This window comes from Phaethon lepturus, unplaced genomic scaffold (genome assembly GCF_000687285.1).
Source record: "Phaethon lepturus isolate BGI_N335 unplaced genomic scaffold, ASM68728v1 scaffold9757, whole genome shotgun sequence".
NCBI classification, from domain to species: Eukaryota; Metazoa; Chordata; class Aves; order Phaethontiformes; family Phaethontidae; genus Phaethon; species Phaethon lepturus.
In genome coordinates, this window is record NW_010549763.1 from 28,521 (window position 1) to 48,567 (window position 20,047).

Genomic DNA, 20,047 nt, shown 5'->3' on the forward strand with positions numbered 1-20,047 from the left:
CTCCTATTGTTGCCAAGTAATACTTCACAGGTATCAGAAATACTTTAGTTAACGTCTCCATATTTCCCCCATTTCTAAGATGCTTTCTTTTCCTTACAGAAGTTTTAGCTATTTAACATCAAACCAAACAATTGCACAAAAACTACAGCACCAAGCTTTGCTAAATGAAACTGCTGGAGAGCACACACGGGAGAAAAGAATTTGACCATGGTTGTTGAGTAGGCTAGAAGTCAAATGAGTTTAAATAAAACTAATGTTAACACATTCCTTAATTGAAATGATTAATTCTTAGCAGAAATAAATTAAGATCAGCATGATCTTACTGTAGGCTAGTTGGTGACCCAGCCAGACTTTTGTGCAGATTAGGGTTTTGACTGTGCCTGTTCCGACTGCGAACAGATGAAAACATTGTGTTGCAACCTGGGACTTTACATTTGTGGAGCTGGCGGAGATGCACAGTTTTGTAATGAGCCCTGAAAGTTCCTTTATTACTATATGTTTTTTGACATATATGACAAGTTATTGGCAAACTGGAAGGTAAATTTGTAAAGTTTTGATTAGCTTTCTCAATTAAAGTACAGTCTTGGTAGAGTTCATCATCAGGCATTAGGCTGGGTCCTTCACAGCTTTCATCACTATCATCCAAGGGCATGGTGCATATTTCACTTCCTCCGTCAGAATCCCAAGAAGAATGAGCACTGCTCTCAGACTTAATGCTGGAAGTAGTGCTTAGATCCAGAACAGCTCCGTCATTCAATGGATCGTATCCATAACTCTCAGAACAGGGTTCTCTAATTTTGCTCATTGGAAAAACCAAGCTGCCTGTTCTGTTCATTCCTTTGAAGATTACAGAAGTATGTCCAACATGGTGTTTTAAAGAGACATCTTGACAAAACTCCTTAGCCATGTCTTTCAAGAGGTATGTTGCATTGAAATGGTTGTTGAATTCCAGTGTATCTTTAGTCAGAAGCTTATGATGAAGATTTAGGTTTGAACTATGTCTAGAAGAACAAAGACAAGCTTAGCAAGAAAGTGTTTTGCCTCACTTAACAGGTGTTTCATAGTGATCATTAACAAAGAAAAAACCCAATATTTAGTAGCATGCATGAATTGTATACTTCTAATTTGACCAACTGCCACACTGGGAGTGCACACGGATGATTTACACATGTGACTGGCTATCTGAACTTGCTTGTACTGGCATATATCAGAAATAACTCTACAGAAATCAATGTTTCAGATTCTCTCCTTCATTGTGCATAGCGGTCTGCTCCACTAGATCTAGTGCTGGGCCTAAAAGAGTTGGGGGACAGACTAAAAATGTGTATACTAAACCGAGATCAGAGAAGGGACTGGGAGGGGAAGAAACAAGATTCTTTCCCAATGGACAAAGCAGGAAAGCAGTGACACCTGAGTCTGCAAAAAATATTGATGATCTCGAGTACTGTAACCATGTGCCAGAATGCAGTTGTACACAGCAGCACAGAGCTTTTCCTTGAAGAAAGGAATATTGCATTTTATGCAACTTACATTTTTTGAATGGGGATCTCTGGATTCAGCTTAAAACCAGAATAATATATTAGATCACTGCTCCTCATTGAACACTATCAATCAGCTCACTGGGAACTTCCAGGCTCTGGCTAGAAGATTCAGTTTATTGCAAGAGAGGGAAAACATTCATTTTTCCCCTTGCCATCATGGTTTAATCCAAACCATAAACTGTTCAAAAAGGCACAGAAATATTTTGCACTTGCAGTCATAGCAATCTACATTAAAGTCTAGAAACTTCTGCAAAGTTGTTCCAAATAACTACTGTTTTGCACATAGCTTGTGAACTTTCTTGTGAGTTGGCTTTTTAAAAAAACCCAAAAACCACAAAACAACAAAGAAACCCAAACAAAAAAGCATCTTCCAGAAGCACCTATGTTAAAACTTAACTGAATATATTGGTGTGGGAAGGAATTCATGGCATGTGAATACAGATCTTTACTGCTGGCCTTCTTTCCTGTGGCCCATATCACAATTACAGTGGAGAGGAATTCACATCTGGGAAGATGCAGGCAGCAGATCAGGGTAGGAAGCCCTGCCAGCAGCAGATGAATCTGTGCATCTCAGATGCATCGGCCAGTCCTCAAGAGACTGGCTGATCCTCTCTGGACTGCATCAGCTGGCTCCAGTACTCCTAGCAGATTACAGACAATCTAAACCTTGTGTCACTCTGAACTACTATCCAGGCATGCTTCCTGCAGCCAAAAGCTGCCATAACACTGTTACAGGAGAGTTAGAAAACTTGCAACATAGCCGCATTTTAACAGGTTTGTTATCTATCACATATCAATTCAGATACATAACTGATGGTCAACAATAAAGCTTCAGTCCTCGTTTCTCAGCCTATGTGCATAATAGGCTGAAGTAAAATGATTTACAGCAATACAATACTGCAGCTAACAGTAAACTGAATCAAGCTCATGATACAGTTCAGGAATCAGTATGTAATCTCATATAAAAGCACTACCAATGTGGATACACACCAGATAGTGTTAGTTCAGCTAGCACTGTGTAATGTTAATTTTGTACTGGTACAGAGTAATCCCACCAGTCTGTTCAAAATCCTTGACTAAAGCAAGGACACGGGCAAGTGAAGATTTCCTGAATTGATTTCATTGCTGTTTCATTAAAAACACTGTATACATTAAAATACACATGTAAGTACATATTAAACATATAAGTCCACACATGCATCTACTGGAAAATTGCCGAATTCATACCCTTGTGGCTTTCTCTTTACGTTCTAAAGTATTCTTTCAACTACTGCAGTCTTTATCAGTTATGAAATTTTCATGGCTTTATTTAAAACCTTGTAGTCTAGTGGAAAGGAAATGTTTCTTTCAATGGATTTTCATTCCATGAATGTTCTGATAAGTTATCGTACCTGTTATACGAGGATACACAGAAAATCTTTGCAGGCTCCATTCCTCAAACATTCATTTAAATTTCAAATTAGGCTCCATTGTGATGGTAAAAATAAATACAATTTTGTTTATAATTTTCTTACCTGTCTCGACTTCTACGAGAAGGGAAAGCAGCATTACAGCCCTCAACTGTGCAAATATGCATTTCTTTGAGATGTACATTTTTAAAATGCATTTTTACACTGTAAGGGTTTTTAAAAGTCTTCTTACAGATGTCACAATGAAAGCGGCTTTCTTCCTTCTGAATCCCTAGTGCATGTTGACTGACATGATCCATATCTTTAGAGTCTTCAAAACAAGGAATGGCAGCACCCCTGTTTGACAAAGTGCTGAAAAAGCCCCCGGTCAGCAAGTGGTGTTGCAATTCAGGGCAGTCATTTTTAGGAATCCTGCGCTTTGACTGCTCTTTAATATACATGGGGGGTTCAGTCATTGGTTTTATAACATCATTGTGGTGGTGTTTTTGATCTTCATATATAATCTCATGGGAAACTATCTTTAATGGTTGGTTTTCTTCTGGTTTAACCTCTTTCTCACAGTGATGCAATTCATTCTCAGAGATATCCTTGATGTATTTGTTATTTGGTGCAAAGACAGATTCAAAATACTTTGGGCCCTCTACCCCAGAGACAGATTTCCATGAATTACCTGAATGGGGGTGCTTTTCCACCCTGTCGGTCACTTGCTTCTCTATCTTATGCTCACAGGTCTCAAGCTCGCCATCGCTTACCACTTGCAGCCGTGTATCATCTTCAGAACTGGCAACATCACTACTTTCATTAGGTGTCTCAACAGCTTCTTTCTCTATCTTAATAGGCATACTTGATTTACGAGATTTCTTCTTGGGTAGCATGTCAAATGGCAATTCATTTGAAACAAGCTGCTCTGGTATTGAGGAAGAAACAAGAGGCAGAGAAGGAAGAGTACCTGGAGTATTAGCAAGCTCAGCTGGTGTGACTGGACTACGATAAAAAGGAAGAACAGGCTGTACTGTCTTCAGGTTTGGAAAGAGGACACCATTCTGTCCAATACTGGGAAATCCAGCCTGACCCTTTGAATCTGTACAAGAGCTGGCATAGCTGGTAATAGTTCTGCTATCCGCAGTTAAAATTGTAAATTCTGTCCTTTTGCTATCTCCAGGTCCAGCAATGGTTAAACCATTTCTTAGATCTTTATCCCTATTATTTCTATTCATTGGCATATGGAGTCTGGGGTTAGGATTCGCACTATGACGATTTCGACTACGCAAAGAGCTAAATACCATATTGCAGCCCTCAATTGTGCATTTGTGCTTTATCTTCAGATGAACAGCATTGTAATGTATTTTCAAAGTACCTTTATCATAAAATGTCTTTTCACACGCAGTGCAGAAAACACGCCCTTTCCTTGGCCCAGCACCATTTTTTTCAACCGATTTAATTTTGTTTTCTGGAGATACTGCTGTCATTTCAAGCTTTGCTGCTGTATTATGTGAACTGGAATCACTTAAAAGGGCATCATCTTCTGTTTTAGCGGTGACATCTGGACCATTTATGCTCCTCTCATTTTCAACTTGAAATGGTGCAGAACTAGAAGTTAAGAAGCTGCTTTCAGAAAATGGTATCTGAATATCTTGTTTAGTTTCATTGCTATGGTCTTGACCTTGCTCAATCAAATGTCTTTCTGGTGGTGAACCTATCAAAGGTGGAGGCACTGGACTGAAAAACTGAAAGGGCAGCATGAAAGCCATGTTATTTACAATATTCTCAAAGGGATGAATGTTGGTGGGACTCATTTTGTCCAAGGAAGCAGAAAAATTAGGACTGTGTTGATTGCAGCTCTCAATGAATGCCCTAATATCCAAATTGGCAGTTGGTGGTGGTATTATAATTGATTGCCCTTCTTTCTCTTGAATTGCCATTAACTCTACAATGGACTTAGTTTCTCCAAAACGAAGAAACTGCTGCAAAGTAGCCAGCTCTTCTTCAGTGGTCATTATGCTCCAGTGATCCAGCACTTTTCCTGAAGCATCCTAAAGCCAAAAATATTTAAATGAGTCAGACATCAGTTAAGACAAACAAAAAAAACCCTCCCCCCGAATCTCTCATTTTTTGGGGGGACTAAAAATTCTTCTCTAGTAAAATGATAAAATCATTCTATTTAATGAGTGATTAATGCCAATTCTGTAATGCTTTATTCCAAATTTTACCACATTGATATTTTTTTCTGAACTGACAATAATACTTTCCAATAAACTATTTTTTTTCCACAAAAATGAAGACACGTCACTTGAACAACAGTTAGTATCATGTAAGTACAGACAGCAGAGATGGAGCAATCAGACCAAGATTTAGCTCCTCATTTAAGTCAAGTATTCTTTCATTGCAAGTTTAATAATCTCCAAGCAACTAAGATCAGAGAACAAATGAACCTATATTGATCTATTGCCAGTGTTCACAGAGCACAGCTGTAATTACACTAGAGTGTTGGAGTTCTTTCAAACTCCAGCTATGCCTAACTTTTCCCAATAACTACAATAAATATTTTATCACAGAACATGTATTTGATGGCCTACTGAGATTTTTCACAGTGCATGTAAGAGTTTCTAAGATGATGAAGAACGTAACATTATAAATTTTTCATGTGGTAGAGGTTCAAGGTAATTGATTCCATATTTTTAATCCTAACACTAAAAAGCAAGATTATCAAGACCATTAAATATTGATTCATGTCATAATGTAAGATCATAATGTTACTTTACATAAAAGGTAACTTCCACAGTAGCAAGGACTAACATCCGTGTGAGCACATAGGGCCAAATTCATCCTTGATGTAGCTCAAATAACGTCAGTAGTACTACACCAGAGATGAATATTGTCCCTGGTGTTTAAAATGATGGCAAGTTTATTTGTCAATGTATTATTCTGCTGTATAAAAAGTAAACTCACTGTTTAAATAATACTAGAGCAAATTCTGAAGCCTTTGATACATTCCTAGTAACTTTTTATCTTTGCTTACCTTTGTTGATAGATTTCAGCAAAGTAGGAAGATTTCAGTTAAGTCTGACTAAAGGGAGAGCAATAGCCAAAAATCCACCCTTTTTTTTCTAGCACTAAGCTTGTACAAGTCTATTACTGCCTTTCAGATATACCACACTGTTAATGCATTGCGAATCAGTGATAAGACTAAGCTACAGAACATTATGAAATACTATTTAGCTATCATATTAAAAAAGCCCCTCTAAATACCTGTAGCACATATCCACGTATATAATCCTGTAGTGTCCAATCCAGAGCATGGAGAATCTGTATCACCTCTTCCTGCTTCAGAACACTGAAAAGCCGATCTAGCAGAATTTTAAGGCGCACAGGGATGGCTTGGGTTCCATACAACATGAGGCTACTGATATCAAAGACAACATTGGATTGAACTATTTCTACCTGGCTTGATGGGTAGAGGTTGGGAATCCTTAATTTGCTCAGGGCTGCAAAGAAAATCACCAAATGTAAATAAACTTGAGTCACAAGAGATAGATAAAATTGAATGTAACTAATACTGGGGTGTGTGGGGGTGAGGGGTGACACAAAAAGCATGCTATAATGAGGAGGATTCTAAAAGATTTTGTATAGATTGTAAGAAGGAATATTACCATGTGCTACCCATCCATGCCGGCATTGGTCACATTGTCGCTGATTTATTTTCCCAGGTTTGAAACACTGACAACTACAGTTCACGAGAGTGCATCGGATAGCCTGCAAATCAATAGAAAGAATGATAAGTAATATATAAGCACCACCTAGAGTCTGCAGATTATATAATACACCCATAAAATCCGTATGAAGACAGAGTTAACACACCAGCACATACCTATCAGTGTGCAATATAAGTAATCCAGGCAAAACCTGAGTTATGCAAGACTACCTCTGCTTTAAAGAGAATCAGTTACCAGTTAGAACATCAGATTATGATGGAAGCAAAACATTTAATGACATATGTAGCAACACTTTTTGGATTTATTTAGGCTGAAGCACCTTTATAACAATAATAAAGTGTTCTTGTGCATTCACCTAGGCTTCATGTAAGATCACTTTTTCAAGGAAGGTTTGAAAACAAAGACACACAGATTGAAGTCCTGCTCTCTTGAAGTTTTGCTGGAACTCCATACTGCAATATAGGAAGTTCTAATGAGCAATGCGTAAGCTCTACATAGAATGCCATCCCTTACATACAGCAGTATCCACATAAAATATATGTATCCTGTCAAAGATACAGGAGTTCACTAACGCTTCTCAGTAACAAGCTCACCAAAAAGTACTCCAACTCCTCAAAGACTAAAGCAGTCACATTTTGTAAGGGAAATGCTTGAAAGGTATTAGGCAAAACAGAACATACAAACCGATAGCAAGTTGCACAGTGCATTTTGTGCATCACTTTACTCTCACCAAGGTCATCTATAATGCAAATCAAATTAGTATTTGGATATTCCTAATCAACAAAGCTTGCTTCCTGGAATATACGCTTTCTTCTGTATGTGCCCATCTGCTGCAGAAGGCAGACACAGACCTTTGAGGTCCTAGTCAAAGCTCTGTAGGGATTGCTGTGGACCAAAGCATTTGTAGGATTGTGTATTGCTTAGATCTGATACTGAGAATAGTTCCTGCAGAAATGGAATATCTATTAAGGGCAGGAAAGTGAAGAAATTAATGTGCAGAAAGTCTGCACCGGAATAAATTTTTTAAAAAGCTAGATTATGCAATTGTAACATGTCTGCATTTTTCTGTTTTTAAAACAAAATGTGTTACATTTTAAAGTAACGAGAGGCAAACATGAAATAAGGCGAAGTTACGCCCACTACTGGCTGCTACTCCTGCTCCTAGGGTCTTATGCAAAATGGGTACTGCCACTACTTATTCCACCCATAGAAAAGCAAGACAAGACTTGATGGGGGGGAAAAAAAAAAAAAAAAGGTCTTTCCGATGCAGGCATCCCCACGTTGGCACTTTTGGAAAACATAAAAAGAAGTTTTTAGACAATCAGGCTAAGAAAGATGGACTTAGGAAATTATTACAATGAAAAGGACATGAGAGAAAGGTAATTTCACTGAGGCTTGCAATGGGCATTTCTTCAGGCTTGAAGAATTGGACTGACTCAGGGCAGAAGACACTACATACAACAGTCTACTACAAACAAGCATGTGCAGGACATTTGGATGCCTAGTGCTTTACATGACAGGATTTGGACTGAGACTTTAAAATCTTAGTAGCTGGCTTATCAAGGAGTTAGCTTACATGCACATCTCCACACTGCAGTGACTTGATGCTAAGATTCATCTTTATTTGAAGGACTGGAACAAGTGGCAACAGGGCTATCGAAACCTCAGAATCGCTTTGCCTTTAATCTTTTGAAGGAGTCATTGCAAAACACTGAATTCTTGAGAAAAGCTCTGTGTTCCCCATAAAGTCATAAAATACACATCAATACCCTACACAGTGTGAATTTCTTCACTTTAATGGAGGACATATTTTCGCTTAGTTGCTAAAATACTTTCAGATAACAATAAAAAACCATAAATTTCTTACAGAAAGGCTGGGAAAAAAGGTGTAGTTGGCGGATGATTCATTTCTATCACAAGATATCAAACAACAATGCAGATCGAGTCTTCTGCCTCTGTACATACATAATATTCCGTGACTTGCACAGACTGAACCCCTTCCATAGGCGACCCTGATAAGACTTGGTAAGTTACAGTGCATTCCATGAATGCATCTTTTGCAGTCCCTCCAGACAAAGTTACAGAAGAGTACTTCCTTTTGTGCAAGAAGTAACAGAAATATGCACAATGAAAAAAGCTGTCATGAAGATAAGTTAATTGAGATTTCAAAATTATTTTCATTCCTTTTCCTTTGGACATGTTCCACAAATCACTGACAGTTAAAACTATTTTTAATTTGTGTACTTAGACAAGAAATATATACTGCACAAAATTTTGCATTTCATAACTTTGTGTAAGATCTTTCTTCTATATGGCACATGTATTTATTTCGTTTTCCTTTATAAGTGCTGAAGACTGCACATGCAAGAACCAGAAAAAGTTAAAGGAGGACATTTTGTTTTACATGTATGAAAGCCATTTTTAGAAAGGGAGTAGAAATCCCCTTCTGTTCTAAATATGAAATCGATCCCCTTTCAAGTCAATACATTATTGCTTCTGGACACCAGTCTCAGATGTAGTTAGCCTGCATACTGCTAACATATCCAAAGGTACACCCTCAAATCAGGGATCTGCCACTGACTTAAAAAATTACTTGTAAGAATCCCTGAGAAGAAACAAGTGTGATTTTCAGGTTGGTAGCATTTCCCTTCATTTGTGCTTGTCAGAGTCTGTGTCTCCCTATAACTTTTCTAGAAACATTTGTGTTAATATAGACACAGAGAATATATAACATGTCAAAATTAACTTTTAAAATAATCAGTGAGTCACAGTTTTAAATCTTCATTGTTCAACTTAAAAAGGCACTTTTAAAAGATGCACGATTATCTCCCAAATTAACTTATATCAGAGTTTAATGAAGAGAAACGCAGCAAAACTTCATGAGATTAATATGCTTGTTTTTCGCCTGTTAATCCTACTATCTTTAATATGCTTATTCTAAGGTACTGTAATTATATCAAATATTTTAATGAGCTTTATTTTCCCAACAAGTGGAATGTACACACAATTTAATTCTACAGAACAAAGGAGTAACTTTCTATATTGCATACATGTAAAGCTTCAAAATCATAATTAAAGGATTGGAAATGTAGATGGAAATTAAAGTGGAAATTCTGTTAAGTGCAATCCTTTCATTCAGGTCTGTTATTTAGTTTCCCTTTTCATAAACCTAGAGCAGATGTTAAATAAAATAAATCTTATGCTATCATATCAAGGATTTTGTTATTGCTTTCCAGTCACACTCTCCCTCGTAAATGGATCTTTCTAAATCCATTATCAGAAACATTGTCTTCGTTTTCTTTAAAAGAGTTGAAAATTCTGATCAAAGTTTTCTGTGGTTTTACCAGCATGACTGTGGGAATCTGAATGTCAGATTTTTAATACAAATGATTCCTCGCTGCGAGGAGGACAGATTAACCATTAAACTGGCCACTGAAAAGCATCTAATTACTGATCACTAATCACTAAAAAAGAAATCTTAACATCTGTTGCCTGAAAGTCATGACTGCTGACATCATTTTTGCCAGATATTGATGTGGCTTCGATTATGCTTCAAAAGTTACTGAACATTTCTTTGCAACCTACTCACAGACTTCACAGCTAAAGAAAAGCACAAGCTAATGGGACAAGTTCATTCTCATTCTGGGTATATAATCAGGCCCTGTTTCATAAAGCGAGTTTGAGATCATCTGTGCTCTCCTGGAGCCTTTTGGGACCTATGCTCACTTGCAACATACCAACAGTAGGTTTAAAAAATGCAGCAAGAGAAAAAGGGCAGTATAGCTGTATCAAATCTCATTCAGTGTTAAGTAGACCCTGGTTTGACAGCACTTTGGCTTGGGAAATAAATTTAAAAGTAAGTAAGTAAGTATTGAAGACCCTGTCAGGACTGAGTTAGAGGTCTCTGCTCACGCTAGAAAGCCGTCTGGCGCTCTGCAGGCAGCGAGAGATGCAAGTGCAGACACCTGTAAAGGGGAAGAGTAAGTCCCAGATTACCCTGGCAGTATTTAGCGGCAGTAATGCACAGGTCAGCACCCTCACTTGTTTCTGGCATCCAAGAAAAACCCTTGTCGTCTTTGCACGAAGGTACTCCTCACATTAGAACTGTTTTTTTTTTTTAAGCTATTGCCATCATATAAAGAGCAGGAGAGGTTCGCTGCTCTGCTATGAGGATTACTGACAAAATGCTGTCGTTGATGCCATGTTACAGCAACATCTTTTGCAAGCAGGTATTAGAAATTCCTATCATCTTAAAATGCAAGTTGGAAGGAAAAATAGGAGTTACATGAAAGAAATGTGTGAGAGAAACTTTCTTTGGGTGAGATATAACAGATACTGCTTTTGGTGTCCTTTATTGAGAGCTTCTAGCAACAAGCCGTATCTCCCATGGCCCTCTCACCTTAATTTCCCAGAAAAAGTAATCCCACTGAATATATGTAACTCTCCTATAGGAAAGAACTGGGATGCATCCCATTTCTGCTGAATAGACTTGCAGTGGCTCCACAGTAAGAACACTTGTGGAGGAAGAGGCAAGACTTACAACAGGGGAAGAAGATCAATTGGTAAAGCATTAGGATTTTTTTTTTTTTGTCTGCTAATCAGCTAAAACATGAAAGCCTTTTTACTTCTGAGAGTACAGGTTAACCATTTTCTCATATATTAAGAATAATCCACAGAAATTAAGCTCTCTTTTTGGTTTATAGAATTACACATGGGACATGTGTCTGGTTACGAGGAAATATTTTCTTGCTTGCACCTTGTAAAAGATTTGCAAGGGAAGTAAAGGGATGGATACATTTACCATCTCTTAAATTAGAAGTACAGTCCACAGCTAAATTAAAGGCAAAATCCAAATCTGTGTGCATCTTTCAGTAAAGAAAACAGTAACTGTCCAGTTTGTTTTCTTTCCTGTTTTTACTGTTATCCATCGGGTTTCTTGAGGTTGCAAACTTCAAATAAGTCTTCCTTTTTCATCACCCAATTACATTTGATTACTTCTGCATTTGAATCCTTTGAACAATCACTGAAAGCAGAGACAAATTAAAAAAACCTTATCTTAAGCATCTCTGTCAATGCCCTACTTTTTTTTCCACATCATACAATAAGCAAAGCTTTGCTTTGTCCATTTTTTGTCAGGCAACTTTTGCCACTTCCCCTAGGGATATACTGCACTGATGAATAATATCGTCTGTCAGTTTTGTCATGATTTAAAACAAGTTCTCAGTTTACATTTGGTACACCTTACCGTATCGTAACCCAGCTGTGCCTATCTGTATCACATATCGTATTTGTTTCTTTCATCTATCCCACATGTATTTGCATCTACCCTATCCCCTCTATAGTAGATATTTAGCCCTTGAGCATGTTCTTCCTAAACACAGACTTTAGTTTTTGATACTCTGTTGAGCTTCCTGAAGTTTACTGGAACTAAAATATATTCCCGTATATTCCAAGTACAATCACAAAAGGTGTCGGGCAGCTCCAGATAGTGCAAGTACTTGTTGAAGATGTAGTCTAACAGTTAAGCCTAAACTGCATGTTGATACTATATCTGTTAGAGTTTAGATTAAACATCTTATATCTCTATTGTTCCTTGAAAGTTTCAACATATTCCAAGTTTAGTAAGGCTATGAATCCCATCTGCCTGTGGAGAACATTAGGAGGGCCCTTCCAGCATCTTCAAGGAAAGGCTCTGGGCCATGTTCTTCTCTCTCACATGCTCACTTCAAAGAGGAAGCTGGATGCCTGGAGGACGGACAGAAGATGGAAACCCTCTGCTGCCTGTAAGCAGTGCTGGGTGGGCACATAGAGAATGGGGAAGAGGGAGACACTCACCAAGCAGCAGTGCACTGAAATGTGCTTACATGTGTACAGGTCTGACGGAAGGGCCAATCTGAGAGTTACTCTGCACAAAGTAGGCTTGGCCCATGCTACAACTTGCACGTGTTCAGCTCAGTGTTGTGGTGTTTTCTTCTGTCACGTGTTCAAGGTTATCCGTTATGGCTGAGGTCACAGCTGTACACACCGCTGACAGGACACATACACTGCCTGCATTTAACAACCTTAGCCCTCGAAACAGAGGGATTTCCATTCGTGTACATTTGTGCCTACTCAAGTTCCGCTGTTTCTATACTAAAGTTCAAAAATACTTGAGACTAAAATAAATAGTTACATAAAATTATTAAAACAAGGAAAAGGTCCTTATAAGAGTTCCAATTGTACTGGACTGAATGCTGCACACACTATTTCCACAGTCTCACAAAAATATTTCTTAAAAAGTAACATCTGCCATTAATAGTTCTTTAATAAACATAATATGTAACAACAAACATCCTTCATGAGACACAAAGACGACTTACAGTTTGTTGTATCCAGAAAAGAGTCTGATATCTTCCATATTTTGAGCTTTTAATTAAGTAGAGAAAAGTTGCACATGGATGTGAAAGAGTAAGCGGCACTGACCAAATAGCTCCAACCTTCTCCATTAACAGTCATGTTTAGAACGCTAGCCCTAGATGATTCATTTGTCAAACTGCTTATTAGTAAAATAATTTAGTAAAATTCTTGCCTCCTGCTTAAGAGACTGACTGGGAGAGAGATGGGAAAGATGGGGCTGGGCCACAACTTGCCTTTTGCAGTGCCACTAAACACGAAGTTACGCTCACAACTCAGTTCCTAAATCCTCCTGATGGCTCCTCAATAACTGGGTTGGTTTCCATACACACTGACCATGTATGCTCCTACAAAGCTCAGGAGGTGCAAGAACCTTTGAAAAACCCAGACAAAAAGCTCTTGTTTCAGAGGCCAAACATGGATTTGGGAGTTGAACTTAACACCTACTGTGCTGAAATTTTTGGCTGGTGCTGATACCACTCAACTCCCACTTATCCCTTCTCTGTGGGGAAATTATGTTATGATTTTTACTCCTAAAAGGAACACAAAGGCCACAAGTTGAATACATTTTCTAGATAAGACCACAGAATACATCCCATTAATTATCTGGATCCTTATGTATATATTCATATTGTTTATTTGGGGTCAGATACCAAAACCTGACCTCCTTTTCAACAGCCACAGCCTGAGAATACACGTAAACAGAGTATTTACAACCCAGATCCTGCAGCAAGTTGCATTACCCCATTAACCTCTCCCTCAGTGGGGCTGAACAAAGCCACTTTTGGCCTAAAATTTGACCAAATCTCTCTCTTGTGGGTGCAGTTGAGCATCTTGAGCCGAAAATGTTTAATTGCCCTTGTAATAATTGTCTGAAACATCCTCAAAAACAGACAAAAAGTGAGTGGGGGAAGTGAAAAGGCTCAGTAAGATGGAAATAAAATTAGGCAATACCTTCACACCATGGCACTACCCCGTCAAATCAACATGCTTGTGGATTTAAAAGATCATTTCAGCTGGCTACTGAATTATGGACCACAAGTCCACATGTTGCCACTCTGTTAAAAGGTTTCTGTAGCTGAGAAGTCCTGAGAGTGAGGAGCTAAGAGACTAAACTAAATACAGACTCACAACCCTATAGCCAATTTGGGCTCAGCGGCAGCTTTCGTGGCTAACGGAGAGGAGCTCTGGGCAGTCTCGGGCAACGCAGCTGGGCGAGGAAGCAGGAGGGAGCTGTTTCTGAGAAAGGCAGCACGCTACAAGGCCAAACTTTAATCACAGCATAACTTGTGGGATGAAAATCACTCCTCATGCATGTCACTTACCCTAAAGGGCCCCTTAGGGCAACTCTTGTTAATGGCACTGTCAAAATAATTATAAAGAGAAAAGAATGTGCGTGTGTGTGTGTGTGCGCGCGCTCACTCCGACTGCTACTCTTTAAACAAAAAGCACTGGACAGTAAAACTTAATTTTGCTGTTCAGCAACGTGCTTGTGGATGCATTGGCTTACGCTGCAATTAATCTCTCTTGTTAACAACAGGTGTGTGCTGACAGACAGCTTGGTCAAACTCAGGAACCTATTTAGATCCTCTTTTATCGTTTGGTTTGGAAAAGAAAACAGGAAATACAAATTAAGGAATGAAAAATGTCACATTATCATTATCTTACAGTTGTTATTTGCTTTTGATTCTGAAATGGACTACAATGCTACAGTTCCCATGGCATAACTGCCATAGCCTGCGTAGGTCAGAAACATTTTGCCGAGTATTAGGCAGTGTCTATGTACAAGATATTGAAGCAACTTCTCTTTTTAATAAATTTACGGGGGGGGGGAATCATTCTTATTAGTGCATTTAAAAAATGAGTAACAGATTGCTGCATACTGATGAGAAAAACTGCTCAGGCTTTAGGGGTAAAGATAAGTCACTGGATAGAAATGGTGTGAAATTTCTTATGATAAAGCACTAGATGCTATTTAATCTAGCAAATAAATTGCACACAAACTATTTATCCATACTGACATACTATGCATAACACGTTAAATGCTGAAACTACAGACCTATCCATGAACTGAAGTTTAATTAAATTTTTAACTCCAAGCCCTACATTAGCAAGCAATAAGTGTTATAAACACAAATGCACAAGTATCAGAGAAATTAAGAATATTAGTACAAATCAACTGCAAGTCCTTTAAAAATATGTCTTTAACTGTTTTTCTAGTTTATAAAATGTATGTGCGCAATGTGGACGAGTTAATATTTCAAAGACAATCCTAACTTTTTCAGCTCCTCATACCGCTGCTTAAGTCTCAAAGCCATAAAATGTGTGCTTAAATTTTTTCTTTTTTCCTTTTACAGAGCAAAGACATAGATTAAAGAATAAAAGAAAAATAGCAGCACTCTGAAATATTTAGTGTTACACAATTTCATTTAATGCAATTTCATAAATTTTAAACCTAAACAGTATTTGTACACATACACATGATACTATCTATGGTGCTACAGTTACGTAATATTTTACGCAACAGTGTAGCTCCATTGGTAATTTCACAATTTAAGTATTAGTATTCCTTTTTATTGAACACAGGTGAGGAAATTTTTTACTGGCTTTCAGACATCAGCTACTTTCAAATGAAAAAATACCCATTTCTCACTGATAACTGGCTACATTTGAAATTTGAAGTAAAAAGTTTGCATTTTGCCTCCCTCCCCCCAATTTGTAAAGAAACAATCCTACCATGGTTTTAAAGTGTGGAATGAAAATGTCATTGTTCTTTATTCTAAAACGACTGAAGTCTGTTAGAAATTGTCACTTTTCCTTATTCCCTCAGTAATTTTTTTGAGTCTAAATATTGAAATTTCAGTCTCTAAGAAGAATTTTTTAGATAGCAATTAGCAACAAAATAATAAGAAAAAAACCTAAAAAGAAGAAAGACGATGACACTTACTATAAAACTTCAGCTGTAACATCTGCTAGGACAAAAACTGCTGGCTGCCCAGCACATAGGAACTGTGAGAGCTCCTACACCACTGAAGCCAGGAAGGGCAGGAGATGACCCATAGGGCCAAAACAATAGTTTTTCTTCCCTGCATTTGGTGGATGTTTTGCTGGAATAATGAATTCAAGATCCATACCTAAATTTTAGCTCGTCTGCATGCAAAATGTTTACTAAATGGCAAATCATACCAAAAGTGCTTTTATAACAAGTCTGTGTTGTAGCAAAAACTGTAATCTAAAATAAAAAGAGAACATTTTTGTTCTCATCAGAGGTGTATTTAATATTATCATAATAAAGTCTATTATTGAAAACAAAATAAATCACTGGCTTGTTTGATTGGAAATGGAATGCCATGCTCAATGCTGTATGAACAGATTTTTTAACAATATCATGAACAGGCACGGAAGCTGGAAGTCAAGACATTTGATATCAAAAGGCCAAACCTTGTTGCAGCCTAAGTAGGCAGAATTTACAGTAAAGCCCATGAAGTGGCCTAAAATTTGTAACAATTCTTCCTATTTCTGTGAAGATTTAGCTCTCCTGCAGGTTTGCGTATGTTTGCAGATACCATTATTTTTAGGGTTTTGAATAGGTTGTAGATGGTCCGGTAGTTCAAATAAACAGAACAATTACTTTTAAAAAAAAAAAAATCAAGCAAGCAAAAATCCATATATTAATTATAACAAAAGTGTTATACTTATAATCTTTCCATAACATAAGATTAGTTACCTTTTATATGTTCACCTATTGTTAAAATAAAAGTCTGATTAAGCTGCAAACTATTAAAAACTCTATAGAGTTTTAATTCAAACAAATGTACAATTATACTAATTATAAAGAAAACTTATTAGCATAATACACATGATGGTAAATATATCTAATGAAGATACATGGTATGTTCTTTGAAAGTCCGTATTTTTTCCCTTTTCTGTAAAAGAAGAAATTAGAAAGGTATTCTTCAGTATATATTGTTCTAATCACTAGAACAAAGAAAACCAACACACACTGTTGTTAGTAGTTAAAAATAATGCTAGTCCTACTTTGCACCATGACCTGGAGTGAGGCTCCCCACCTCCCACTCCTCCAGCACTGAGAGCTGAGCCACAATTTCAGTATTTTAAAACCAAAGTACAGGAACAGAGACTCGTCTAACGTAACACTTGCATATTTTTCAGCAAACTGCAGTAAACAGAACTGTGTTTTCCAAAAGGATGTTAAAAATAGAAGCATATGATCTTTTCCCACCTAGAATTGTATCCTTACAATTAACGACTATTAGCTGGCATCCCTTTTAACCGTCAAACTCAGACAGTGGCAGTTCTACAGCCACAAAGAGAAGCAGTAAATGAGAAGAACATGTTACTACACTGCATTTGAGAAAGTTTGGCTCCAAGCTATGCACTGATTAATATCAGATCTCCTTCTTTACTTGCCTCTTGACAATCTTGTCACATCTGGCTGACAAATCCTTACAAGCTTATCCAAACCAAGGCAGCCCAGATCATGCTCCGGGAGTAGCTTGAAGGAAGCGGCAACACCAGCCATGCACTGATGTGCCATCATGAAACTAATGAAGCTGACTTCACTTGCAGACTGCAGGAACACGAAGAAACACAACATGCCTCAAGGTTTTGCAACATAACGCAGAGTTAGCTCACCAAAAGATAAGACAAACAATCAGCTCCCGAGGTTCATGAAGCCAAGTAGTTACACGAATTACAAAAATTTATATAGAAATCGCTTGAACAACAATCTCAACTAAATTAGCACAGTAAACTCCAACTTCAGATCAGATGTGAAAATTGACTGCTAAATGCCTTTGAACCAATGGTTTGTTTTAAATTAAAACAAAACTAGTTTATTTCATTTTCTCTCTCCCACAGCCCCAAAGTATCAGAATGTTGCCTGGCTCCCAGGTTATTCAAACTAAAAAAAAACATTAAAAAAAAAAAAAAGAAAGAAAAAGACAGAGGGGGGAAAAATAGTGTCACTTTTTATCCATAGGATTTTACAGAAGGATAAACCACAGCCTGTGTACATCAGTAGTCCTCCCCTGGGTTAGCGATCTGCCCTCTCCTCATTTTTAAACCAAGATTTCGTTACACAGAGGACTAGAAGTATTTGGCCAATTAATAAACCAGAAAGTAAAATGCTGTATCTTAAACACATCTAACAAAACCTCATTATGTATAAGCCGACAATTAAACCATGTTTATTTTTCTATGTGATGAAAAAAAAAAATCAAAATAAATTAAATAAGCGTCTTGCATTCGGATGCATTTAACCTCTTAATTAGCGCAATATATCTAAAAAACCGCCCCCCCAACCACACACTCACTCTCTCCTGTCCCCCCCTCACCCCCCCAAATACAAACAGACCGATCCTAAGAAAAGAATTGCTGGCCTTATTTTCTGGATGCTAAATAGTCAACAATGAATTGTATATAAAGGGCATACATTAGACTCTACTTCAGTGGTAATTTCTAAAGAACTTCGTAGTGAAATTACATTGTTGTCTGCTCTCCAGTGCATTTATACGTCATGATAATGATAATGTATCTGCTTAAAGCACTTGACTCCGAACACATCCGAGTCACAAATCACAGATTTTATTGCTATTAATGTATATTGAAGACTTGTACAATTAAACATTGTCAAGTATTTATGATTCACATGCTACTACTTCAGTTGGAAAACAATTACACAAGTGATGGCTCTGCTTATTATAATCAGCCTGCAATTCTGCATTACTTACTGTAGAACAGAAAAGTCATACAGTTGTTTACAGTGCATAGCAGAAAGGAAACCAGGATTTTTTACAGAAACTAGTTTTCTACTTTCACAGTATCTTTTCCTAATTAAGAAATGGAGAGTACAGCTCCCTACAGCTCTCATCTCCATTGTTCATTACCCAAAACAACACCATTGCAAGATTTTTTATATCTCCGCAGTGCATAACCACAAGTAAAAGTTGCACAGTAAAAATACACATTCATATAGAACTGCAAAGAACTTTCCTTACCTCAGACATTCTTACTGTGCTTATGTTTCCAGAGCTATAAAACAGTTTCCCATTCCCTCAGTGAGTTGTACAAAGAAGTACTGGAAACACTCCTGCCTGTACAAGTACTAAGGCAGAACCATCACACGCCTCTTTACTCTTGTCTGACTCTGAGCACCTCAAGGTCTGATGTATGCTCAGGCTGTGCACAGGGGAGTGAAATAAGATCCTCCCCCTTGGTGTTCTCCAGACCTACAGTGCGAAGTTGTGTCTGCCTCTCACCTCTGCAGCCAGCTCTCACCTCGCTGCCCCGCAGTGGTGTGCTCCAGCCTGCTCCTCCAGTCGCAGGGCAGTCCCCTCACAGCTGGCTTGAAGAGGGCATGACACTCATCTTTCACAGAGATTTGATCAAAAGGAGTCACGGAGGCTTGAGGCGCTCCTAATGCGGTGCGAGGAGATTCTACCTCTGCTCTGGCAGCCTAAGTAATGCTTTAAATCAATGCCGCTGACCTAAGGCTATTACAGGTTTGGGTTTTTTTTTTTTTTTCCTTCTCAGAATGTACAACTATCTGCAAATAAGCTATGAAGTACTTATGATTAAAATTACTTATTTTCAGTGTCAGAGTGTTGTTTTTCAAATTCCAGCTGCTGTGTGTTGTTTTTTTTTTTTCTTTTTAAACATTTGCAGGTCTCAAAGGTTCACCGAGTGGGGTGCGTATTTTTTAAAGTTAAAATATTTCCCCCTATCAACTTACTTTTGAGTTAGGGATGAATTTTATTTCTTTTTATGAAGTTGAAGCTTCCTATTAACAGAAGTACAGGTCATAAAGACAGGAGAAGAATTACTTTCAAGTAATTGGGCCAAAATCTGGTTTCAGTTATTCAGGTGTTGGGTTGCATTCGTGAGTTAGAGCAGGATTTTTGTCATAGTCATTTCTCACCTATTTAAAAAAACAAAACAAAACCCTGAACAAAACACTTCCTCTTCCCCC

General features: G+C 37.8%; 1 protein-coding gene across 1 annotated transcript; it reads right to left on the bottom strand.

Moving 5' to 3' along the window:
• Nucleotides 1–319: 319 nt before the first annotated feature.
• Nucleotides 320–19,221, bottom strand: BNC1 (basonuclin 1). The gene is made up of 5 exons (XM_010290359.1): nt 19,077–19,221; nt 6,601–6,703; nt 6,200–6,435; nt 3,056–4,983; nt 320–1,001 (listed from the first exon to the last, which is right to left on the bottom strand). The coding sequence occupies exons 1-5, from the start codon at nt 19,083–19,085 to the stop codon at nt 320–322; spliced, it is 2,958 nt and encodes a 985-aa protein (XP_010288661.1). The 5' UTR covers nt 19,086–19,221.
• Nucleotides 19,222–20,047: the final 826 nt, after the last annotated feature.

Coding starts and splice junctions, on each gene's coding strand:
- BNC1 (XM_010290359.1), bottom strand. Junction 4,984..6,199: donor TACGTGGATATGTGCTACAG/GTATTTAGAGGG, acceptor TTTTGGCTTTAG/GATGCTTCAGGAAAAGTGCT. Junction 1,002..3,055: donor TCTCGTAGAAGTCGAGACAG/GTAAGAAAATTA, acceptor TTGTTCTTCTAG/ACATAGTTCAAACCTAAATC.